A 26,491-nucleotide genomic window follows, 5' to 3' on the forward strand; every position below is an offset into this window, starting at 1 on the left:
TATAGTACATGTTTAATAAAAATCTACAAAATATATGTTCCTGTATATATTCCATGTAAAAGAAATGATCACACATCACAATAGCACTCATGCAGTCTTCTTCCTCTAGGAAGAGGAATATTCATGTCTGCTTAATGGTGAGTAACCATTCTTTAGACCTTTTCAAAGGCAAAAAGAAAACTGGCAGGATGTCATAGAAAATGCTCAGTATTTATAATCTTAACAAACATCTCCAGATTCCTCCCTTAGATGATGCTCTTTGTCTTTAAAAGTGAGTGCAGTAGCCCAGCAGGTCCTGTGGAACTGTCTAATTGAAGATCCTTCAACAGTCCTTCGACATTTCCTAGAAAAACTCACCATAAGCAATAGGCAGGTAAGTTAATCTTCTGTTGTTTTTATAGAAAAGGAAATCAGAATATGTCATTATAAAACTAAGTTCACAAGTGGTGTTAATATAGCCTGGGTTCCCTTCAACATGCTACCTTGAAAGTTATGGCACCTCTTATGGTACCATTGGGATTGTTATCTACTAAAAAAAATCCACAAATCCAAGTACCCAATGATATATCTTTTTATCCTACACCAAGCCAGATACTGCATAAATTCAAAGCAAAGGGCATTTATTTAAATGGTATATCTAGATAAAGAGTAAGAGAAGGAAGGCATTCTCTCACAAGTTCCCCTAGTGACAATGGGGAAGGAAATACTCATTAGACAACTCATACTCCCAGGTTACATACAGACTGGAACAGCTCTTGTAATTCTATAACTTCACTCTCTCAGCAACCCCATAATGTCTCCCTTCTGACAGCAAGGCCTCACTGATGTTCCAGTCTGACTCAGAAACAGCTCAGAGCTGTCACTGATATTAACTCCTAAAATGATTCTCTATTACAGTGGTTCTCAAAGTGTGGCCCAGGGACCCTGGAGGTTCTCTGAGACTTTTACAGGGTACTCATAAAATCAAAACTATTTTTATGATATTATGTCTCAGTTTCTAATATGATAAATATTGATATATGTAACCTATATAAACAAAAGCTCTTGGTGGGAGGAGGCCTCAATTTTTAAGAGTAAAAGGGTCCTGAGAACAAAAAGTTTGATAATTTTCAGCCTCCTGCTGCTGCCCTGTTACCCAGCTTTGTATTCTTCACTGAGCTGTTGGTGTCTTCTGTTCCTAGGCTGCTGCTTCTTTGTCAAAAGGAGTGCTATCACTCTTCGGAGATGCATATATCCAAGATTCTGTGTGTCATTGACTTCTATCTATATACTTTCCCTCTTGGTGATCCCACACATTTCCGTGGCTTCAATTATTACCTTTATGCAAGTAATCCCAAATTGAGAATTTCCAATATACCTACTCTGTACAGCCTATTAAATCTCAATTCAATTCAACATTTACTAAATAACTAGTCTATGCAGGACACCTGCTGTGCTTTGGGGATTCAAAGATAACAATAAAAAAATCTTACAAAGCATTTTCCCCACAACAGCCCTTGGAGAAAGGCAATAAAACAGTTTCCTGTGCAATGGTGTTCAACACTAGTGATAAGAAGCTGCTTGTTCATTGATGGGCTGCAGTAATTGTACTTGGATGAGTACATCTGGTTTCTGAAAAGCACTGTGAACCCATGGGCTCATATCCTTACTTAATCTTTCATGAGTATGACTTTCTATGCAGCCATGGGAAAACAAAGCAAGATGATAGAATTCAGTCTGTCTAGCTTCCTGGGTTCTTGTGACCTATATATAAGTAGAAGAAAGTATTGTTTTTAATTATGACAGTGAATTAGCCAGACTACATTTTATTGTTCTAGTCTGATTTTTCTGTGGTATAAATAACCTCAATTAACTTTTACATACTAAAATGAAATAGTCTACCTACCTCTGGTGGCTGGTTGCTCTGAAAAATTATATCCTAGAAAAGGATTAATGCTGTAGAAGGTCTAAATATTATTTCATGACTATCAAAGACTTCTCTATGACAGATAGTACTATATAGCATTGGATTCAGGAGATCCACTTCTGATACTTACTAGCTATATAACCTTGGACAAATCCTTAATTTCTCAGAACATCAGTTTACCCACTCAGTGTCACCTCCAAGTGAGAGTTATATTTCCCCTACCAATATCAAAGGATGTTCGTGAAGGCCTACCATACAAATATGAGTTATTATATTTTTAAGGATTCATCAGATGAAAGAAAAATTGTAATGTGGGCAAAAAGTACGGAAAGATTTCCACTGAATTCTTTATAGAATTAAGTTTCTTAAAACTTGGTAGCTAGAAGAAAGTTAATCCAATGTATCTGAACAATTTTCTGCCTTTCAGGATGAGTTAATGTATATGTTGAGAAAACTTCTCTTGAATATTGGAGACTTTCCGGCTCAGACATCACATATCCTATTTAACTACCTGGTGAGTTTCATCAGTGAAGTAGTATGTGGATGCCTATTTCCTCCTAGGAAGCATTTGGGTCCAGCAAAGATGTATGTTCTTTCAGTATTCAGCATCAATACACTTGCTTACTTTGGCTTCTATGATTTTTTTCTGGTGGGGAAAAATCATGGATTGATATTCAACATATAGATTATCATGGAAATTTACTATATTGTTCACATTGCTACTCACTTTTTTCATTAGTAAATGGAAGGAACATATCCTAAGAAAGCTAATGATGATTTCTGGTAACGACTAATAGGGAAAAAATGGTAGAAGGATTATCAACATTTTCCAGAGAGTTAGGAGTATACTTAGTAGTTGAGATGTATTACATTTATGAAAAATATATAAACAAAGAGAAAAAGAAATAGTGGATACAGAGCCAGCCTTATAATAGGTGCTTGAGGCAAGAAGCAGGAATTGGGCCTTCAAATCAACTTTGTAATTTGTGATATGAAAATAATACCTAAAGTAACTGAAGATAACTTTTCTGTAATTCATTTGACTGAAAAGGTAACTAATAGAGAGAGGCAGAGAGAGCTGGACACCAAATCAGTGGTACAGGCATGACCACTGGCAAGTCACTTCAATACCACAGAATCCTCATAATTACAGTGGTGATAATATTTACACAGCCTATTGTTGTGAGAAAAATACTTTGAAAACTTCACTATTGAGATGTGAGATATTTTGATGATTATGTCAAATAAATGTTATTTTTATAGATCCCCTTCCTTCACCTTCACTGGCTCTCTTCCATTTTCTAGTTGCTATGTTCTCACTACTAAAAACAACAACTCTGCTTTTTAGTAGCTGTATAAACTTAGGCAAATTGGTTTCCCCATTCCTATGAAATGAAGGCAGTGACCAGATAACCTCCAAGGTTCCCTCTAACAATTTATGAATTTATGAAACCTATAGAAAGAAATGGAGGTAACTAGTGGAAGGGAGACAAGTGGAGAGGCTGTCGTACTGTGAATAAAGGAAGCTGTGCCCATATCCTTTTTCTCCATCATTTTTAGCCAACATTGAGGGAGAATAGAAGTAGAACACCAGTATGACTCTCCCCACTGTTGCCTGAGAGTAGAAGGCCAGCCACAATAACAGTTGAGATTTGTATACTTCTGCAGTACTTGATGGATCTGGGCATTCACAGGTGTGAGCACTCCCACTCCTTCCAAAAGTGCAAATTTCAATCTAGCCATTTGATTTTATCCTTTGCAGTCAACATGGCACAATGAAAAGTACTGCCTCTGAAGTTAGAGGAGTTGGGTTCAAAATCTGCCAGTGCTTCTTACTACTTTGTGTGGCCTTGGTCAAGTCATTTAACCTCCCATGGGCGTCACTTTCCTCATCTGTAAAATTGAGTGGTTGGACAATAAGGCTTCTACATCTTTTCCAGTTTAAAATCTACAACACTAAGATCTCGTGATCTCTTCAATATGATTGTATGACCCCTGTCATAACGGCTCCATTCAATATACTGGGGACCTTCTTCTAGGCCAGGAGTTCTTAAACCTTTCATGTCATGGACCCATTTCACAGTCTAGTGAAGGAAGCCTTCGGACTCCTCAGAATTGTGCTTTTTAAATGCATAAAATAAAATACATGGAATTACAAAGGAAACCAATTATATTGAAATATAGATGTCAACATATTTTAAGTTCACAGACCCCCTACTCTAGATTTCTTGATACTGTATGAACTCTATATAGCACTTTTTATGTCTAATCTCATTTGTTCCTCACAACAACCTGTGGTGTACGCAGTACAAGCGTTATTGTTCCCATTTTGCAAATGAAGAAATAAAGGTAGTAAGAAATTAAATGACTTATGCAGTATTACAGAGCTATCATGTGGGAGCACTGGGAGTTAAATACATGTCTTCTAATTCCGAATCTAAGGGTTTTTGCACTGTGTCACAGAAACTTGGAAATAATTACTCTGCACATATGGCAAGGATGGAGAAAGGAAAAAATAAGCTACATTGGTGTATTTCTTGCAGATCTTATGAGAGCGCAAAGGGAATTGGGGGATAGGAGGAACAGAAGGAGACATTAGGAGCCACTTGTCACCACCAGTCAGAACTGTTCCAAGGATAGGCAGATAGACAATCGGAAATGCAAGTCAGTTCAACAAGAATTTATTGAACACCAACTACTCTGATCGTGCCTAGGCAAACAAGATATATGTCAGCGGCATCTAAAATAAACTTGATGTGTGTGAAATAGGAAGACCTATTCTTGTCCGAGTGCTTTCCTCTGTCAGTGTTGTATAGAAAAGTATTGCTGAGTTCTAAAATCAGTTTCCCAGTTACCAGCTCACTAGAGTCCCATGTGCCATCATGAAATCCAATATCCAATAGTGAAGAAATCACAGAACAGAGAGTTTGAAGGACGCAAGAAGAGAGATGTATTTTGAAGGACTGAAGAAATATTAACATAATCTAAAGTCAGTCAGCTAAACAGATCTAGTATCCAGGGGCATATACTTTTAGCCATAAGATTTTAGTTTTCCTGGTATTGTTTTTACCAGTGAGACCATAATTAATGGAAAGGGGAGGAAAATCAGAGACTCATGGCCTGGATGACCACAGACTTGTGAAGTTTTTTTTACCACAATTACTCAATTTGTGTGGTTTGGAGGACTACCCACACCAATGAAATGATTTGATGTGTTGCAAAAGGTTGGTCCATCATGACTATGTAAACTCTTTGCATTCTATGCCTTCCAGGTAGGATTAATCATGTATTTTGTGCGCACACCCTGTGAATGGGGAATGGATGCCATTTCAGCCACTCTGACTTTCCTTTGGGAGGTGGTAGGTTATGTGGAAGGTCTGTTCTTTAAAGACCTCAAACAGACAATGAAGAAGGAGCAGTGTGAAGTGAAGCTCCTGGTCACGGCCTCCATGCCAGGTAAGTCTGCCACTCTCAAGTAATCAATCAATATTAATTAAACACTAACTATGTGCCAGGTACTGTGCTAAACACTGGAAATATAAAAAGAGGCAAAAGTCCTGAAATCCAGCGCATTAAAGAATTCTTGTTTAATACAGTCTGGGGAATGACAACAGTGCCTTTAAAAAATCAGCAGTTGCCTGATTAAAATGGAGATATAAGAACGAAGATCCATGTGAATCAGTCCTTGAGGACCTGCCAATTTTGAACATGTAAGAAGTCTATCACAGAGTGGACTGCTGAATCTGAAAGGCTTTCTGATTGGAATGTTGGCACTAAAAGGAGTAAAGTATTATATTCATGGTGGGGGTCCCACAGATTTATAACCTGCATACTACTCAATGAAAAAGGAAAAAGATTAATAATCGTGAAGAAAGAAACAGAAAAGGGTGAGGAGAATAACCTAAACTCTAGACTTAAAACATTTTAAAAACCTTTTGGATGACTTACTTTTCTGAAGAATCTTTTTACAAAGTCTTTTATAATGACACAGTGATTATGAGATCCTGTGTAAGTTGGAGTAAAACATTACTTCTAATATTCTGACTATTAGTTGTCAGTGAAAAGAATCAGTTAGTATTATTGCAAAGTAATCCATAGTTATTGACACTCATTACTTTTTAACATAACTCAAAATTATATCAAGTTTTATTGTGAAAAGTTAAACAGATCAGCAATTAGAAAGGGGAAGTGCATGGCCATAATTATGTTCATGAACCAAGCAGGAGAGAAAAAACCTAGTTTGAACTATGTTTCCAGTCTTTGGTTGTGAGAAAAGATTAGGTCTTGGTTTTTTTTTTTCTCAGTTTCTTTATACTCAGGGTTCCATATGTGTTAAAAGATAGGTTTGTCTCAAGTAATGACTTTAAAGTGAAATGTAAGTACCAACAATTTAAAAAAGCCTTTCTCAAGAATTGATTGCTATTAATGACTAGAGCTCTCTTGTTGATCTTATGCACATATATAGAAGAAATATCCCATTTCTGTCATGGAAGTGACGGTATATGAAAACTTTCTTCTCCCTAGGTACCAAGACTTTGGTTGTACACGGGCAGAATGAGTGTGATATCCCAACCCAGTTACCTGTACATGAAGATACGCAATTTGAAGCTCTTTTGAAGGTGGAAATGACCTGTTGATAAGTGTATAATTTCCTCTTTCTGTGGGCTACTCATCTTGGTGAAAAAGATGGAAATAAAGAAGGAAAGAAGGAAGGAAAGAAGGAAGGAAGGAAGAAGGAAGGAAGGAAGAGAGGGAGGGAAAATTACTGGGAGAAGAGAAGGAAATTTTATATCTTTTCCAAAATTATTGTATAATTATAGTCTGTTTTTAGAAGTCTAATTGGCCTTCTTGTTTCAGTCCTCTTCCCTTTTCAAGCCATCCTCTGCATGACTGCCAGAATAATCTTTCTAAGTCACAGGTCTGACAGTGTCACTCCCTCACTCAAAAACATTCAGTGCATCCAACCTAGCTTTCCAGTCATGTTTCTTATTACTTCCCTTTAACCTAGAATATATACTATCATCTCATATCCATCTCTTAGAATACTTACCTTAGGTGCCCTTTTTCCTTGAAGCCTTGTCTTATTACCCTGGTCCTTACGACTCTTTCTAGTTCAATTTAGTCTGTGTATTCTATTCTGGTTACATATCACACCCACTAGAGGAGTGTAAATCCTTGAGGGCAGTAATTGTTTTATCCTAGAATAGTGGACTGGCTACCTAGTAGATCTTTGCCAAATTGAATTGAATTCAACCAAGATTAAACCCTATGTACAATAACTCTTTTTTTATCTAGATGTCAGCTTACAAGCAGTCTCAGCTAGAGTACAAATCAGAATTCAAAAAATGGCAAGGGGTGCCATTTGGCCAGGCAGAAAGTAAAACTTATGTATTTTACTTCATTGGAGAATTATAAAACCACCTTCAGTCCTTCACCCAAATAACTGTATGCAAAGCACAACCCTGACTTAGAAACAGCAAAGAAACCCTGAGTCCAAAAATGTGATAGGATTCAGTTGAAGGAGGCAGAAACTATAAAAAGCAGACAGGAAATGAGCTCACAGCATTGTAGAGGCAGTCTGGCATTTCTTTACCTCTATATTAAACCCCACTACTATTCATGTTTATCATGAAGGTGCTGAATCCTCTAATTATATTCTCACATACTCATTGTATTTAGTATTCTATGTTCAGTCAGTCAATGAACAAACATTTATGAATCACTTACTAAGTGCCACGCAATGCTAAGCTGAGCATCCAAATTAAGACAAAACTAGTTCCTGTTTTCACAGACCTTACATGGGGAAACAACATGCCAATAACCAGGTACATGCAAGACACATACACAATGACTCAAGTTAATTTTATATTGGAAGTCTCTAGAAGTTAGAGGGACTAGGAAAGGCATCCTACAAAGAGTGTCATTTGAGCTGTTTTAAAGGATGCCAGGGATTCTAAGAGGCTGAAGTAAGGGGGAGAACATTCATGGTCTAGGGGACAGAGGGTACAAAGGTGTGGAGATAGGAAAAGGAGCATATGTTTTAAAAACACTTCAGTCATTCATTAAGTACCTACTATGTACCAGGCACTATATTAAGCTTTCCACAGAAATATTTTTTTTAATACTTGTTAGATAAGCCTCAATTTTGAAATAGCTCATTACTCAACCATATATTATAAATAACATTACCATATATAGTTTTCCTTAGCATATGAACTAGTATATAAGTGACTGAAAATATTTTTTTCTAGGAGTGTTTAGAGTTTTTTAATATACCAGAAACCCAATCAACACATTACTTTCTCATGGATAAACGATGGAACCTCATCCACTATAACAAGGTAGGGACGGCTGTTGTAAGAGACATTTTGAACCAGGTTTAAAGCTTCTCTTAGCTCATCTTTGTAACTCACCTTTATAAAAGTGATAAAAGAAAATGTACTATATAATGACTTGTATAAGATTATCTTCTGTGAAGTTCTTATTTCACTTTCTTAAGACATTAAACTTAAATGTTTCCAACTAGTGGGCTGGGAGAAAGCCACAGGGAAATGACTAACATATGAACGTAAAGAATCTACTCTTTTGGAGATGATCATTTAGTGAATTACCTATCTCTTTGGGTATTTCTGTGCCTAACATATTCCCCTAGTGACTTGGAAAAGTTGATCCAGCGTATTCCAAGAGGGTGCCTGAATTGTTCTGGCTCATTTGGAACAGCAAGAATCTAAGAAACAGGAAGACAAAGAAATGCACCTTTTGTTTGCCTGACCTTTACTTTCCCTTTCTCTTTAATATAGAAAAAAGTAATCTTTTGAAACTTTTTATTTTTTTCTTTCTTTATATGCTCCCACTACAGACCTACGTGCGTGACATTTATCCTTTCCGGAGATCTGTATCACCTCAGCTGAACCTTGTACATATGCATCCGGAAAAAGGCCAAGAGCTCATTCAAAAACAGGTCTCAATGCTACAGTGTTCTTCTATATTCTAAGTATAAAAGTTGTCACCTATTTTGATCCTTTATAGGAAGTTATATATAAATCTTTTTAAAATATATATATATTTGTATACACACACATACATACATATATATATGATGGCTATGAGGTAGAAACTTAGAGTTATTTTAATTTGACTTTACTACTGATTTAGATGATTTTTTCATATGACTGGGCTGGGAGTCAGGAAGATTCATATCCCTGAGTTCGAACTTGACCTCAGATACTTACTAACTGTATGACCCTGGACAAGTCACTTAATCCCATCTGCCTCAATTTCCTCATCTGTCAAATGAGCTGGAAAAAACAATGGCAATAGTATTTTTGACAAGAAAACCCCAAATGGAGTCATAGAGTCAGACACAACTGGAAAAACAACTGAACATGAGTGATAGTTTGTATTTCTTCCTTTGAAAACTGCCTGGTCATATCCTACCATTCTTAATTCTTGTAAATTTGAATCAGTTCCTTATATATCTTGGAAATGAGACCTTTATCAGAAAAATGTGTTGCAAATCATCTTCCCATATAATTGTTTCCCTTCTAATCTTACTTAGCTGCATTGGTTTTCTTTGTATAAAAACTTTTCAATTTTATGTAATTAAAATTATCCATTTTATCTTGTGTTAACTTCTTTAATCCTTATTTGGTCATGAACATTTTCCCTTTCCATAGAGTAAAAAGACTTCTTTATTTCTGTAGTTTGTTTATGATTTGACCTTTTAAAGCTAAGTCAGGTATTCATTTGAAGCTGATCTTGGTATGTGATGTGAGGTATTTCTTGTTAACTGAAATATATGTGTGTGTGTGTGTGTGTGTGTGTGTGTGTGTGTACATATATAAATCTGATTGGAAACCACCAGAAGCAGCCTAACAATGTTGGCTTTCAATGTTTTTTTTAAAAAATGGCCCCTTAACTGATCTGCAATAGATCAATATAAGTGACAGAAAAAGAAAAGACAGGGTGGTGAGATGGAAAAGGAGCAATAGACTTGGAATTTGAAAACCTTAATTTTAGTCCATTCTTACCATTGACAAGCTATGTGATCTTGAGGAAAATCATTTCCTTTCTCTGAGTCTCAGTTTCCTCATATATAAATTAGTTCCTTTTTCAGCTCTAAGAAGCTATGTGTGGAGAAAAACACAGTAAACATAATTGATCCCAAATTGGACTTAAGTTAGAAGCAAATTTAATGTTCTGGTAATATAACTGTATTATATAACTCTAACAGTGAATCAAAGGTTATTTTTAATAAAATGACTCAAATCAGATATTTAAGTATCAGTGCTACTTGTTTTGACACCTGGAGTATATCATTGAAATTTAAAACTCAATTAAATATCCTGGTTGTCATCTTGATTTGTCATTAATAGGGGCTGTAGTCAAAAATGTTTAAAGGTTTTTTTATAACTCCGGTCTTCCTATGCATATAAAGGACAAGTTAGCTGAATCCAAGCCAGAGCATCAAATATAGGCCAGCTATAAGGGGGATTTCAATAACACTTTGATACCATGAGCTTTTGACCTAATTATAAGTATAATCACCACTAATTTACATAGTCTACTATTTTGGAAAAGCAAAACTAAAAGATCATCCAGACACATGTGTATATGTAAGAATGGGTTTTATTCATGTTCTTTAATGATCTAGAAAATTTCTAGTCTCTGTTTCCAGTAGCAAAACCATAAGATCAAGTCTTCACAATGAAAGCATTGCTTTAACTTTTTACCAAAATAAAGACAAGAAAAGAAAATAGCCAGAAGACTGAGAACTCAAGATAAGATATTTTCAGGAAGAAAACAAAACTCTTTTTTTTAAACCTAACCCAATGTGGCACTTTTACAAATTGTCATATTTGTGCCATGTACTGATTTTGTTGAACTATATTTTTTTCCTCCTCCTTTTGTATAGTTTATCATAGAAGTTGGTTCTAGGGGAAAAGGTGATATGCAGCATTTTCCAAGAGCCTTAGTGCAAACTGCAACTTTAATAGCTTAAAAAGTTTTAATAACCCCACCCACCCCATTATTTATCTGCTTTCTAAATTTGGTTTGTCAGTTTATTTTTCCTTAAAGCCAGAATACGTGTAACTCTGAACAAGGAAAGCCAGTCCAATTCAATGAACCAACCTAGGCGAAACAGAAAAAGAGGCAGGGTAGTGAGAGGGAGAAGAAGCAGTGACCCTGGAATTAGAGGCCTGAAGTTTAATCCCAGTTAAAGCTTTCGTAGCTTAAAACTTCACACCTACTTTTGGGACACCCATTATTATTAAAAATTATTAATAATAAGTAACCCAAAATGGCACTGTCTAAATTCTACCATTTTTGATGGCATGCGTTTAAAAAATAAAAACATTCATTAAGCAGAGGCCATGTGCCAAGCACTGAGTATACAAATATTAGGAAAAAGAAAAAACAGTCCTATCCATAAGAAGCTACTACTACTAGGAGACAAAATATAAAAGGCAGCTGGAATTCTATACTTTTAATGTATGCTGTTGGACTCCATAGGAGTTTGAAATATATGACACCCTCTTCTATGCTAGAATAAGAGAAGAAAGAGTCAGTACAGATATTCTTGAACCTCTCTGCCCCTTGTTTTCACCAAGATCCTTTTTTTTGTTCTTTCAACTTTGGGCTTTGACATTTCAGGGTTTTTAACTACAGTCCTCTGGCTTTTCTCTTATTTGTTTGAGCAGGTGTTTACCCGGAAGCTTGAGGAAGTAGGACGTGTCTTGTTTCTCATATCCCTCACCCAGAAAATCCCCATTGCACACAAGCAATCTCATGTTTCAATGCTCCAGGAGGATCTTCTGCGCCTTCCTTCCTTCCCTCGAAGTGCTATTGATGCTGAGTTCTCACTCTTCAGTGATCCTCAAGGTACAGGGGAAGCCACTGTATCCTCTTTCTTTCTTCTTCCCACCCTCTCTAATGGGCATCAGGGGGTTTCTTTATCATGGCTCTCAGGAAGCTCATGGCCTGTTCAGCAAAGCATGGTGTACAAGGTCAGCCTGTAGAGGAGAAAAGTTGTGTGGTATAGTAGAAGGGCAGCTAGGTGATGCAGTGGGTAGAGTACCCAGCCTGGAGTTGGGAAGAATCATCTTCCTGCGTTCAAATCTGGCCTCAGACACTTACAAGCTGTGTGACCCAGGGCAAATCACTTTACCCTGTTGCCTCAGTTTCCTCATCTGTCAAATGAACTGGAGAAGGAAATAGCAAACCCCTCCAGTATCTACCAAGAAAACCCCAAATGGGATCATGAAGAGTCAGACACAACTGAAACAACTCAACAACATAGCCTTGGACTCAGGGGATTCAAATTTGATTCCTGACTCCACCACTAATGAACTGGATAGAAGAAGTATCTACTGCAAATCAATTCACTTCTCTCTGTGCTTAAGTTTCCAATCTGTAAAATGGAGACAGTATTGTTTGCGCTATCTGCTTCACAGACACAATGTGAAGAAAATAGTTTGCAAGCTTAACATAATTTTTTTGGTCCAAACCTGTGATTTCATGGATGTTGGAAACCCATGGTAAGAAAACTCCCTGTCCTAATAGAGACTGACAAATGTTCTGCAATTTGTACTCTTAGATTTGTAGAATTTGTCCTCACTAGAGGCCCAACCATGCACAAGCAGTATACGTCAGAGGTAGAATTTGAACCTGGGTCTTCCTGACTCCAAGGCTGGCTGTCTGTCTGTTCAACATACTACACTGCCTCTAAAGAGCCCCCGCAAGGTCAGCCAGTATTACCTTCTCATGCTGACTGTTCTAGCACATCATTCTGTCTCTATTGCCCTCAACAGCTGGGAAGGAGCTCTTTGGTCTTGACACTCTTCAAAAGAGTCTATGGATTAAGCTTCTGGAGGAGATGTTCCTGGGAATGCCGAGCGAATTTCCTTGGGGAGATGAAATCATGCTTTTTCTCAATGTGTTTAACGGAGCCCTGATCTTACATCCAGAAGACAGTGCCTTGCTCAGGCAATACGCGGCCACGGTCATCAACACAGCTGTGCACTTCAACCACCTTTTCTCTCTCAGTGGATACCAGTGGATTCTCCCTACTATGCTGCAGGTGAGTCTGAGTCTTCTCCTTCCTTCCTTTTCAGTTTCAGTAGAGGAAAATATCTTTATCTGATGTTCAAGCAAGAACTTTGTGCAAAGTTTGCAGTTGCTTAACCTTGTTCTCTTGCCGCATCATAAAGTACCTGACAAAGTTCTCTTGAGAATCACTCAGCCAATAAGCATTTATTGCTGTTTACTGTGTACCAGGCACCATTTTAGGACCTGACAAAATATACAGAATGAAACAAAACCTACTTACAAGGTGCCTACCTTCAAACAGAGAAGTGGGAGAACACAAGAACCTAGATAAATAGAACAGAATAAAAGAAAAAATACAACTTAGTTAAATTCATGAGAGTTTGAATGGGAGGGCACTAGCAGCTGTGGGATGAAGAAAGGTTTCCCTGATCTCTTGTAACTGTGTTTTCCTCTTTTCTCTTGGTAGAACAACTTATACTCTATGTTTTTGTTTCCCATATTTAATAACAAATTGTGATTATAATTCTAGGTAGTTAGGTGGCATAGTAGGACAAGAGTGCTAGACTTGAAGTATGTAGATAGTACAAGTATTTATTATTCCCATTTTATAAATAAGGACAAGGGAGGTAATAAGCATTTATCTAGTACCCACTAAGTACAAGCCGGCTAGGTGTCACAGTATATAGAGTGCCAGACCTGGGGCCAGGAAGACCTGAGTTCAAATCTGGACTCAGACACTTACTAGCTGTGTGACCCTGAGCAAGTCACTTGATCCTGCTTGCCTCAGTTTCTTCATTTGCAAAAATGAGCTGGAGAACAAAATGACAAACCATTCTAATGTCTTGGCCAATTTTTGCCAAGAAAATGAGAAATGGGGTCACATAAAGTAAGACACAACTGAAAAATGACTGGACAACAACATACAACAGGCCCTGTGCTAAGTACATTTTACAAATATTATCTCATTTGATCCTGACAACAGTCCTGCAAAGTAGGTGCTATTATTATACCTGTTTCACAGTTAAGGAAACTAAGGTGAACAGAGATGAAATGACTTGCCCAGGGTCAAACTTCTAGTAGATATCTCAGGTCATATTTGAACTCAGATCTTTCTGACTCTAGGTCTAGGGCTCTGTCTACTGGGTCACTACCTGCCTCATGAGACTCAGAAAGATTTAGGCTACTTATGCAAAATCTCACTACTAGCAATTGGCAGAACAGGGACCATAACCTTGTTTTTTCTGACATCAAATCCATTGTTCTTTACACAACAGACTGTAACTTATTACAGGCAATTATTTTTGTCCTTTTACCTTACTCAGGTATATGCTGATTATGAAAGCAACCCCCAGCTGCGTCAAGCCATCGAATTTGCCTGTCATCAATTCTACATCCTTCATCGAAAGCCATTTGTGCTACAATTATTTGCTAGCGTGGCTCCTCTCTTAGAATTTCCTGTGAGTAACGTCTCTCCGTTGCTTTGATCTATGGAACAACAGTAATAGAGCAGTTCCTTTCTGTTTGATCCAGACAAACACATCCCACATGGTCAGCCTAGGCTGGCTTCTGGGGTCCCCCATTAGGTTCCAGAAGGGGAGTTCCCCTTGTTTTGTTCTTCATTTTGTAAATATATGTTTCAAGGACTCCAGCCCAACTTAGACAAACTATCAATTACTTGGAAAAGGGAACTGTCAAAAAGAGAAGATGTTTCTGACTATCCACATTTCTGAAGAAACTTAACTGATGAAATAATCATTGCAATGAAAAAAGGTTGAAAGAGCCGAGAAGCTGCCTTTCTCATCAAACACATAAACTTTGGCCAAGCAGAGAAAAGCATTCAAGAGCATCACTGGTTTAGAGTATGTTTATTTGCAAAACATCACAATAGACAGTGACAACAAATCTATTACAGTATCACATGGAAAAACAAAAAATTATTAAGGAAAAAAATTAGTCTCTAGGCAGCCTAGAATGAGACTCAATAAAACTAAGCTATCCCAAGAGTGTTTTGTAGATGAAATCAGAAGCAGGTCAACAAATAGATGAGAAATAGAACAGAACTGCTATATTTCTTCATGGTGATGTATCTCCTCAGAAATTATTGTGGAGCTACCACATTTGATTCGTACAGTACTTGATGAACTATGTAAAGCAATGACTCTTTTAGAAGAGTGAGAAAAGCAGGTGAATACAACCAAATACATATAGAAGAAATATGCTTTTGAAACATAATTTTAAAGGAACTCGGGATCAATTTTAAAGGTATTTCAAAGAAAGGAAGATCCTAAAAATGGAAAAGATGAAAAACAGTACTTTCTGCCCTCCCCCATTCCCAACAAAAAGGAGAAAACCAAGAAAGTCTCAATAACCACCTACTTGTATCCCTGTAAAGTCTTAGGAGAAAGTTCACATGTGCATTGAGCAATCTTTGATGAAAGCATGAGCTTAACAATAATAGCTCATATTTATGAACTGCTTACTATGTACCAGGCACTGTGCTAAGTGTTTACAATGATTATCTCATTTGATCCTTACCGTAACCCTACAAGGCAGACGCTATTGTTACCCTCATTTTACAGACAAGTAAAGTAAGGTGAACAGTAGTTAAATGACATGTCCAGAGTCAAACAGCTAGTATAGATCTGAGTCCAGATTTGAACTTAGATCTTCCTGACTCTAAGCCCAGGGTTCTAGCCACTGTATCACCTGTGTGTCCCATATACTCAGCCTTTATATATGAATTTCTACAGCAGACCACAATTTTTTGATTGGACAACTGACAAAGGTTTTTTTAAAAGAAATTCCTCTATTTATTGTTTATGTTTCTACAAAAATTATAATCAGTAGATCAAACTGTATTTTCAAAAGCTCTCCTCAAACCAAAGATCTGTCATGAACATTGTAAAGCTACAAAAGACTCTGTGATGAGCATTCCCAAAGAGATAACTTCGTCCAAGGACTCTCTGGGTATTGACATCAAGCGAGGTATGAAACAAGGAGACCTACACTCAGTGAAGGCTGATATCATGGAAACCATCTTACATCGAGTTAGGATAAAAGGATTCTCTTTTAATGGTTATACTCTGCTAATGATTTTATTCACAAATCATATTATAGTGGTGTTTCATCGAATCCCCAAACACTAAAAAACTCCTTAATCCGAGCCATTACAGTGCAAAAGAGATTGGTCTAGCTATCCATAAGTATAAACAAAGTAGATTTTAAAATGCATATTACTCAGATTTCCCAGATTTAAATGAGCAGGTAGACTGGTAAGTTTGTCACTACATATATACGTGTATGCACATACATACATATATACATGCATACATGTATGTATGTTTACGAGTACATGTAAATATATGTTTATACATATATATATATACATATATATATCGCATAGATCTTAGGAGCAGCTAGGTGGTGCAGTGGATAGAGTGCCTGGACAAGAAGACCTGAGTTCAAATTTGCCCTCAAACACTTACTAGCTATGTGGCCCTGGGCAAGTCACTTACCTCTATTTGCCTCAGTTTCCTCATCTGTAAAATGAACTGGAAAAGGACATGGTAAACCATTCTAACATCTTTGCCAAGAAAACCCTAAAAATAGGGTCATGAAGAGTCAAAGACAATTAAAACAACTGAACAACAAGAAAAATATCTTACATGCTACTGATGTCCACAAAGTATGGTCAGCATTTAGGAGAAGATCAGACAGCATACTACTTTCAGTGGGAAACAGCACACTACTTTCAGTGATTGCTATTAATCGGTCTTGGCCACCCAAAAAAAGACCATTTCAACACCAATATTTTCTTAATGGTGTCTCATGGTCATAGATCATAGAATACCAGAAGCTTGAATAAATCAAAATTATATGACTCAGAGGACACATTGTGGGTCTAAGTCAATTAAAGCATTCTTTACCAACTTTGACTTGCACAAAAAAAAAGTCAATAAAAGGCATTATCTAGGATGTATATGACTGTAAAAGAAAACAGGCCTTTTCAATGCAGAGAACATAAAAGAAGACATGTGGGTAACCTGAGTGCTATACTAGAAATTCAGAACTTTAAAAGAATCAGAACAAGGCCTCCAGCATATTGCATGGATCTTATATGAGCAGATTATTGCAGCACATGGCCAAGAACTGCACAGAATAAGGAGTCGGGGGATGACAATCTGCATGAAACTGCAGCTGTATCAAAGTATCAGGAGATAGTGAATAGATTTATATTTATGTGGCCTTCAAATTGCAAATCAGGAGCTTTATTCGGTAATTCTTTGACATAAAAGATATTATTAAGGGCAGATTGTTCTAGAGTAGTTAATATAAATTTATTCTCTCTGAATTAAGTTTCAGTTTTCTACAATTATAGAAATCCCTTTTTTCTCTTATGCCCTTCATACTATTGCCTAGAACCAGGGTAACTTATGGTAACTTATTCCCATGAAGTCTCCCTATAAAGGTATATATATATATATTCATAATAACTATTCAAGCACAGTTTGGTGTTCAACTGATTTCTTTAAGAGAAAGGGTGAGCCTTTTTTTTGTAATAACAAAGAACTGGAAACAAGGTAGATCTACATCACTTGGAAAATGGCTAATAAAACTGTGGCATAGTAGGATGGCAATGGCCTGTGACTGCATTGAAGAAATTATGCATAGGAAGAATATAGAGAAACGGGAACATGTACATGAACTGGTGCAAACAGAAGCAAACAAAACTAGGAAAACGGTATACACAATGATTATAACAATATTAATGGAAAGAAAAATATTAATGGAAAGAATCAGGCCTGAAATCTGTGCAATTAGAACGACTTATAATACCCAAGTGGACAGGCCTCCTCCCTTCTTTGCAAGGGGGTAGGTCTGGGTACAGAACACTTTGTACAATGTTGGATCTTGTTAATGTGCTGGTTAGTTTTGCCAAACTGCTTCTTTTTCTTTTTTCTCTTTTTTTTCTTTGTTATAAGGGATGACACCCTATGTCTGAGAGGATAAGGAGAGATTATTCACTGTCCCTTGACCCTTTGATGCAGCTGCAGTTTCATGTGGATTATAATCTCCCTACTCCTTCTTATTCTGGGCAATTCTTGGCCATGTCTTATAATAATCTGCTCATACAAGATCCATGCAACATGCTGGAGACCTTGTTCTAATTCTTTAAATCTGGAGGTCTCCAATAGGACACTTAGGCTATCTACATGTTAAAGAAATTTCATGCTCACTGCACTGAAAAGGTCTTTTTCAATCATACATATACTAGATAATGTCTTTCATTGTCATTTTTTGTGAAGGTCAAAGTTGGTAAAGAATGCTTTGATTGACTTAGACCCACAATGCATCCTCTGAGTCACATATAATTTTGATTTGTTCAGACTTCTGGTGTTCTGTGATCAATGGCTATGTAACACCATGAGGAAAATAGTGGTGTTGAAATGGTGTTTTTGGGCAGCAAGCAATAATTACTAGCAATCATTGAAAAAAGTGTGCTGTTTCCCAAAAATGACCTAGAAATTTTTTAAAGAGAGAAATAAATAAAAGGCTGGAGCTCCCAAACCATCTTGCTGCTTCATTTCATATAGAAATGGGTAAGTAAACATGTGGGGTTTTTTTTTGACATTTGAATCTTGAGTACACTGTGCAAACAGATTTCAATATGAAAGTGGAACTCCATGTTGTTGTTTTTTTTAAACTTTGTCATTTACACAGGATGCTGCCAATAATGGACCTAGTAAAGGTGTGTCAGCACAATGCCTATTTGACTTACTGCAGTCTCTGGAGGGAGAAACCACTGATATATTGGATATCTTGGAGCTGGTAAAAGCAGAAAAGCCTCTGAAATCTTTAGGTAAAAAACAAATCTCTTTAAAATTCTTTTTTTTCCCATAGCATTGATTTTTTTTTTTTAATTTAGATTTGGGCATCTATGCAAGCAAGCACCTCAACATACACAGGAAGGCCTGCTGTACAGGTTCTTAGATCTGCTTTTCTAAAAGGAAAGGCAACTTTTGAGGGGTCAATAATCACTTTAATCAAGCACATATATATCATTCATTTAGTTCAGGGGGAAAAGTCAGCACTCTGAATTTTAGAGAAAATACAAACAGAAATAAAGATCAACAGACAGGGCTTCCAACTGTGGGACCATAAGCAATACATACATCATAGATCAACAGACAGATCCAACTGTCTGACCATTATATACATAATTACCAGAGAGAGAAGAACCAGCCTCTGGGTTTTCAAAGCCAGGGGGCTCCTTAGTGGCTGCCCAGAGTCTCCTCTGGACAAACAAACACTGCCAACGAGTGAGCCCCCAAGTAAAACCCCACCTCAGAGTATTTATACATTTTTCAGAACCAGAGGGCATCACAACCCTTGAGAACCAGTGCCTCATTAACAAAAGGTGTGGACCTTCCTACAAATCTCCCTTAATCATACTCCCCTTAATGGGTAGGCTCATTAATGGGTATGGAAGATCTTTAATCTCATTATCATTACAGTAGCAAGATAAAATAAAATATGTAGGCCAATGATATGAATTGGATGGGGACATTCCACCTCTCCTCTGTTCTCTTGAGTGCCATGAAGTACTACCTCTAGAAAGTTAATATAGCCTGTACCGTGAAAAATGCTCTACAGACTATGTAACATGGATTACTAAGTAACACTGCAGTCTATAGAAAACAAAGATCCCACTGGACAATACTTTGCTTCTTTGTCTTTTGAACCATATTCAAATGTTTGTTCTTGAGGGAATATCCCTATAAACTGTCTTTGTTATTGTCACAAAGTACAGTACCATCTTATGTAGAGGAGGGTTCTTAACTTGTTTCATGAACTTGTTTTTTAAAAGATTTTCATAACCTTATTCAACATGTTTTATTTCCTGTGTAATCAAATGTATTTTCTGCTTTTAAAAAATACTAATCTGAGAAAGGGTCTAGGCTTTACAAAGGGATCCATGACACAAAAAAGGATTAAGAACTCCTAGTTCAAGAACATTGCACATAGTAACAGCAATATTTATATGATGATCAACTGTGAATGATTTAGCTATTCTCAGCAGTACTATGATCCAAAACATTCCCAAAAGACTCATGAAGAAATGCTGTCCACATCCAGAAAAAGAACTGAGGGTGTCTGAATGCAGATTGAAACACACTATTTTTCACTTTATTTTTCAGTGTTTTTTTCTTTTGTTCTGTTTCTTCTTTCACAACATGACTAATATGAAAATATGTTTTACATGATTGCACATATATAACCTATCAAATTGTTTACCATCTTAGGGAGGAGGGAGGCAAGGGAAGGAGGGAGAAAATTTGGAACTCAAATTTTTTTTTAAATTAATGTTAAAAATTTTCTTTAGATAATTGGGGAAAAATAAAATATTATTTTAATAAAAGAACTGGTTCAGAAGGTGGAAATTATTTACATGATTAAAAGACAAATCATTTTTTCTTCTTATGCTTAGGCTTAGAGGGGTAGGTTGGAATAGTAAATAGATTCCTGATCTTGGAGTCAGGAAGGATGAGCATCAAGACTTGCCAAAGCACATACGTTATATGACAGTAGGAAAATTGCGTAACTTCTTGATGTGGTAGCCACCTCTCTAAGAATACAAGTTACAAATAAGCTGCCAATTTGTACTGGTTCAGGGAATTTCCACACCAGGAATTTCTTATACTGATGAAATAATAAGTACAGATTCTGCCAGACCTTAGACTTGCAGAATGCACAACAGCATTATCTTCCATTTCTAATATATAGAGAAATAATTAAAAATAAAAAAGCACCTAATCTAAAGAATTGTCAGACTAGTAGGGTGAAGAAATGAAGGAATGTTTTCTCTTAAGGACTAAGATCTAAAAGGGATGTGGCATCCAAACACAGCTATTGAGATGAATCTTATATTAGGAAAACAAACTCTTCTTTATCACCAGCAGAATTCACTGAGCTGGGTTCCTTCAACTTTTGTCCCTTCAGATTTTTGCTATGGGAATGAGGATCTGACTTTCTCTATTAGCGAAGCCATCAAACTGTGTGTCACTGTGGTGGCTTATGCTCCAGAATCATTCCGAAGGTAACAACTGTTCCTTGTTATAGTTATTGTTCATTCTGCGTCTTGTGCCTGGTGCTAAGGTCACCTGAGGAAATGTAGGGAGGGGTGAGAAATGCTATAGGAGGCCTGATGCTTAACAAATGGAGTGAAGAAGTCAAGGTTATATTTGAGAATAACAGGAATTGTCACTCTTTTGGATGGCATGGTAGTGGAACCCTCACATTTAGACTCTACTAACTCAATATCTGATTTTCTACATACTGAGGAAAATATTTTTAAAAACCTAATGTAAATTAGGTGAATTACCAGAGATTCTCGTAATACCTCGTTCATGTGAATGCCCCTAATTTGAAATCTAGAATAATTTAAAGGGACTGAGTGAAGTTCTTTCATATAGTACAAATTACTAATATAAGTAAGATTACTCGGAGGATAATTTAAACATATACAAGAGAAACAACTATTTTCAAACACGTACATACAAGCACACAGAAACATCCATTCACATACAAATAACTGACATGCTAATAAAAAAGCAATATTGGCTATTCATCTTAAAAGATCTCTTAGAGCAAAACAATCATGTGAATAAATGGACTATGCCAACCTATTTGAGTTACTACATATACTTCAAAACGGAGCAAAGAAATTAGACTTTTTATAGATGGCGAAGAAACGGCTCGATCAGAAATTATTTGTGTTCCAAAACCAAAAAGTTGTATGTTTGTTTAGGAAAGTATTTGCATTTGAATATTATGTTTCTAAGCTTCCTTTTGCTCACATTTCCAACTCTATGGTCTACTATTCTCCTCACTATTTTATCCCTATTAAATGTGTTCTGTATCACAATACCTCTTCCTCCCTTTGTTCTCCTCATCAGTCCATCAACTCCTTTTTCATCTCATTTGCTTCTGTCCCCAGCCTTCATACATTCCATGAAGAATCACTCCAGTTCTGTATTCACCAGCAGTCCTCATCAAATGAACAACTTCTACTTCCAAATAACAAAAATAGGATTTAGACCTCATCTCTTGGATATTTTTTTGTTTTATGTTAGTCTCATGGCATTAAACTACGTTACAAGTCATTAATTTTTCATGTGAAATTAGAATACCAACTTTTAGCTATGGACAGTGTGGACACAGATAAAATAACGCTAAATTGGTCCAAAGACATTCATTTATGGAAATGCATAATATCATAGTTAAAGCAGGTTTTATGTATTGTAAGAAGCAGTGGAAAGAGCATTGGTTCTAGAGTCAGGGATGTGAGTCCAAATCTCCTTTGTGATGCTTACTATCTATGTGACCTTAAACAAGCCAGAGCCTCCTTGGACCTCAGTTTCCATAGCTGTAAAATATATGAGTTTGGATTAAATGTCCTTTGAACTCCCTTCTAATTCCAGATTTATGATCCTAAGAAAGGATTATTAGAGACCCTTAGACTGCAGCATTTTTGTATATTTTATTTTTCCATGACTTTGACATGACAGGTGTATGAAAATAGAATGTGAAATGTGATTTACTTTTCTTTTGATGAAGCCTTCAGATGCTGATGGTCTTAGAAGCCTTAGTTCCATGTTATCTACAAAAGTTAAAAAGACAGACGTCCCAAGTGGAAACAGTGCCTGCTGCCCGAGAGGAGATTGCAGCCACAGCTGCTCTGGCTACATCCCTGCAGGCCCTCTTATACAGTGTGGAAGTTCTCACCAGGTAATCCCATGAACAGAAATATCCCAGCCTTAAGTCATGTTAACAGTAAGTAAAAAATGCTTTGAGGCAACTAGGTGGTATAGTGGATAGAGTGCTAGGCCTGGAGTCATGAAAATCTGAGTTCAAATCCAGCTTGGATACTTCCTAGCTATGTGACCGTGGGCAAGTTATTTAACCCTCTTTGTCTCAGTTTCCTCTTCTGTAAAATCACCTGGAGAAGAAAATAGCAAACTACTCTAGTATCTTTGCCAAGAAAACCCCACAGGAATGTTTATGAGGTCATGAACAGTCAAATATGACTGAACAACAACAATGATGTGCCCTGACTCAAAAACAAAACACAAACGTGATTCATTTCCAGATATCCAAGTTAATGGAAACTTGGGTTTCAGAGTCTCATGGTTATGAATTTTTTCCCTTAGCTAGTTAGATGAATTTAAGTTCTATTCAAGCATCTTTGGGACTTGGAAGTGATCCTGGGTTTTGAGAGGTTATACCAGTGGATATAAACTCTGGCAATTTAATGCATGCATAAAAAAAGGAGATGAATAAGACAAAAACTGGGTTTAAAAAGCTGCAGCGCACACACACACACACACACACACACACGATCATTATATTTTCCTATTGATGTATCCCTTTCACCTTAGAGATGTGAGTTCAGAAGAAAATCTTATCTAGGTTTTTAAGTAAATAGTAAGAATGAAGTAAATGGCGCATCATTACAATCCCTAAAAGTGCCTTGGTTGTTGATTTGCTACCATTTTAGAGGGTTCAATTATCCCACTTGTTTTAGACATGGCCTGACTGAAGAGACATAATTCACCACATGGTTTCTGATGGTTCTTCCCTGACTTATTATTCTGTAGTCATTTGGAATCGAGCTGAGTGTAGTGAAGGCGAGTCTCCATGTCTAGAGTCACTAAATTTGGAGTTTCTGTAGATTCCAATTTATAGCTCTTAAAACCTTTGAAATACAGTTTATGTTCACATGCAAATTTCACTAATTGTTTTAAAAATTCCCATTGTTTTAATAATTATGGTTTTATAGATGAACCTAAATTCACTATTGTTTTAATTTTAAAACTCACTATTGTTTTAATAATCATGGTTTATAATTGAACCTAAATGAAATAGTTGTAAAAGTTACAGAGTTCTCATAAAGTAGGGATTATCTTGCCCATATGGAAACAACAAAGGTTAAAAATAACTCACATTTATATAGTGAATTAAGATTTTCAAAGTTTTTTCTACACTGTGGAGTAGGTACAGTAAATATTATTTCCATCATCCAGATGAGGAAACTGAGGCTCTGAGAGGTTAGGTGACATTTATCCTGGGTCACACATGTGCTAAGTGAATGAGCCCCAATTTAGGTCACTTGAGAGAGCTTCAATTGGAGTCAGAGGACCTAGATTCAAATCCCAGTTTGGCTACTTGCCACCCACGTGCCTGTGAATAAGTCACTTAATTTCTCTGGGACTCAGTTTCCTCATCTGTCAAAAATAAAGGGGTGAGAGAGGAGACTAGCTTCAATGGCTGCAAAGGTTTCTTCCAGCTCAAATCCATGATCTTATAAGTTCACCTCAAGTCTAGAACACTCTCTATCATAGCCAGGCTGCCTCTTGGGCAAAGAACCCACTCACAGGTTATGGCTTGATCTTTTCATAGGCCTATGACAGCCCCTCAGATGAGCAGGTGTGATCAAGGCCACAAAGGGACCACTACTGCTAACCACACCATGTCATCTGGAGTGAATACAAGGTAATTCTCAGTGATTTATTTTTCGACTTTGTTTCTACCAACCTCTCTCATCATTACACATTATTGGTTCAGTCTAAATTAGACCCTGAAGCTCATTAAGTGGAGTTCTAGCAATTGCTCATGTAAAGGACAGTTCTGGGCACAGAGTAGGTATTTAATTAATATTTACTAAGCCCTCATAACCTTTCTAAAAGTGCATGTATGGGATGAATTGGAAGGTTAGTGTATCTCCTTTCTAGGTTCATTTCTCTTGCCTCTCAGAAGCAGAGGTTAAGAAACAGGAAGGGGGATCCCAATTCTAGTCACTGCTAAGAATAGTCAATTCCTTGATGTCAGTGGACAGATTAACCACATTGTACTTCATCCAGATATTGATTGAGCTTCTTAAGGCTTACTTTCAAGTTTATTGGCAGTTTGCATTTTATTTAAATATTTTGTTTTTAACTCAGATACTCATACCATTGTCCCATCTGTTGTTTTGGTATGTGCTTTTTTTTCACATTATTGATCTCTTAAAATCCTTTGAGACTCAGATAACCTGATTAACAGGGGCAATCCTCTTATTGGATCTAATCAAGCTGATATATTTGGGGAAGAAGGTGGCCCCCAGGTAAACAAATCAGGGGAAATAGGGTAGAGCTAGTGGAAGGATGTTTTCCCCAAGATGTCAGTACCCTGGAAGAATCCCTTGCCAACTAAAGCACTTCCCCTTCTTAAAAGATGAAAATTACTTAGAAAAACCTTCCTTTTTCCAGAATCGAGAAGGTGGTAAGGGAATGGAAATAAGGGGAAGTGGAAATTCTCTAGACCTCTCTCCTAAATTAGGTTTTCATCATCAAAGGTTTTTAGATGTAGAACTGGAAAGTCATCATTGGTCATCTACTCCAACCTTCCTAGATAGGATACTGGACTTGAAATCAGGAAAATTTGAGTTCGAGTCCTGACTCAGACATTAACTGTATGCCCTGAGGAAGTCACTTAATCTCTCTACCTTAGGTTTTTTCATCTGTTAAATGAAAGAATTGCACTTGGTGGCCTTTAAGGTCTCTTCTTGCTTCAACTCTATGATCCTATGATCTCATTAAATGGGGAAACTGAAGGCCAAAGAAGCTAAATACCTTTCCCAAGGTCACACTAGGCACAAATGTCAATGGAAGGATTTGTACCCCTAGTACCCTGCCTTCAGACTCAGTGGTCTCTCCAATTTACCAAGCTGCCTCCATGTGTGACAACATTGTTTTGTATGACAGAAGTGTTATGAAGAGTTAATTTTCTAAACCTCATCTATACCTATATACATGCATAAATATAAAAACGTACTTATAAACCAAATATAAATGACATTCAAATTATCTGATATTTTAGATAATTTAAAGCTCTGATCTGTTCATTCGTACAAATAATTAAGTTTACTATAACTTAAATAATATTTTTCTGGAGATCTTTTGGGAAGCTGTGGCTGAATGCAATTTGAGGGTGTTTATTTGGGGAGAGATTTCCTCAGACATCTCTACTATCATCAGCCAGTGAATAAAATGTCTCCAAAGCAGTTTTCTTTCCCTGGTCCAATGCAAACAGAATGCATTGTAATAAATTCTTCTCTTAGATGTAGTTTATTTGTAAAATGTTTCAATTGTCTTTCCCTCTGGCTAAAGTTGCCTGTACAATATTTATTTCTGAAAAATACAGATCTAGTACAATAGATAGGAATTGTTGTAGTTGCCATCCACAGTCCCTAAATGAGGCAGTTTTAACCTTTATTGGGTTTAATAGATGTGTCATTGTATGTCTTGTTAAAGGTGTGTTCAGTGATGAAATTCTAAGTTGCTCCCTGGGAAGAACCCTGTTGTTCCAATAATGATTCGGGCTACATTTCTCACTTCCCAGGTACCAGGAGCAAGGAGCAAAGCTACACTTTATCAGGTACAGTAAGACTTGTATCTTGTCTCACCTCACTCTGCCATCACAGGATGAACTCCTCTG

General features: G+C 36.8%; 1 protein-coding gene across 1 annotated transcript in view; it reads left to right on the forward strand.

The window, feature by feature from the left end:
- Positions 1–26,491, forward strand: part of UNC80 (unc-80 homolog, NALCN channel complex subunit) — a 232,237-nt gene that overhangs the window by 161,454 nt on the left and 44,292 nt on the right. Inside the window, exons 37-50 of the mRNA XM_072617462.1 lie at positions 273–373; positions 2,334–2,420; positions 5,179–5,362; positions 6,431–6,525; positions 8,158–8,247; positions 8,766–8,867; positions 11,608–11,788; positions 12,718–12,986; positions 14,278–14,412; positions 18,677–18,815; positions 20,957–21,053; positions 22,574–22,744; positions 24,416–24,508; positions 26,396–26,431. Of these exons, the coding sequence (XP_072473563.1) occupies positions 273–373; positions 2,334–2,420; positions 5,179–5,362; positions 6,431–6,525; positions 8,158–8,247; positions 8,766–8,867; positions 11,608–11,788; positions 12,718–12,986; positions 14,278–14,412; positions 18,677–18,815; positions 20,957–21,053; positions 22,574–22,744; positions 24,416–24,508; positions 26,396–26,431 (1,780 nt within the window). The remainder of the gene's footprint in view (positions 1–272; positions 374–2,333; positions 2,421–5,178; positions 5,363–6,430; positions 6,526–8,157; positions 8,248–8,765; positions 8,868–11,607; positions 11,789–12,717; positions 12,987–14,277; positions 14,413–18,676; positions 18,816–20,956; positions 21,054–22,573; positions 22,745–24,415; positions 24,509–26,395; positions 26,432–26,491) is intronic.

The sequence above is a fragment of the Notamacropus eugenii genome, chromosome 6 (genome assembly GCF_028372415.1).
Source record: "Notamacropus eugenii isolate mMacEug1 chromosome 6, mMacEug1.pri_v2, whole genome shotgun sequence".
Classification (NCBI taxonomy): domain Eukaryota; kingdom Metazoa; phylum Chordata; class Mammalia; order Diprotodontia; family Macropodidae; genus Notamacropus; species Notamacropus eugenii.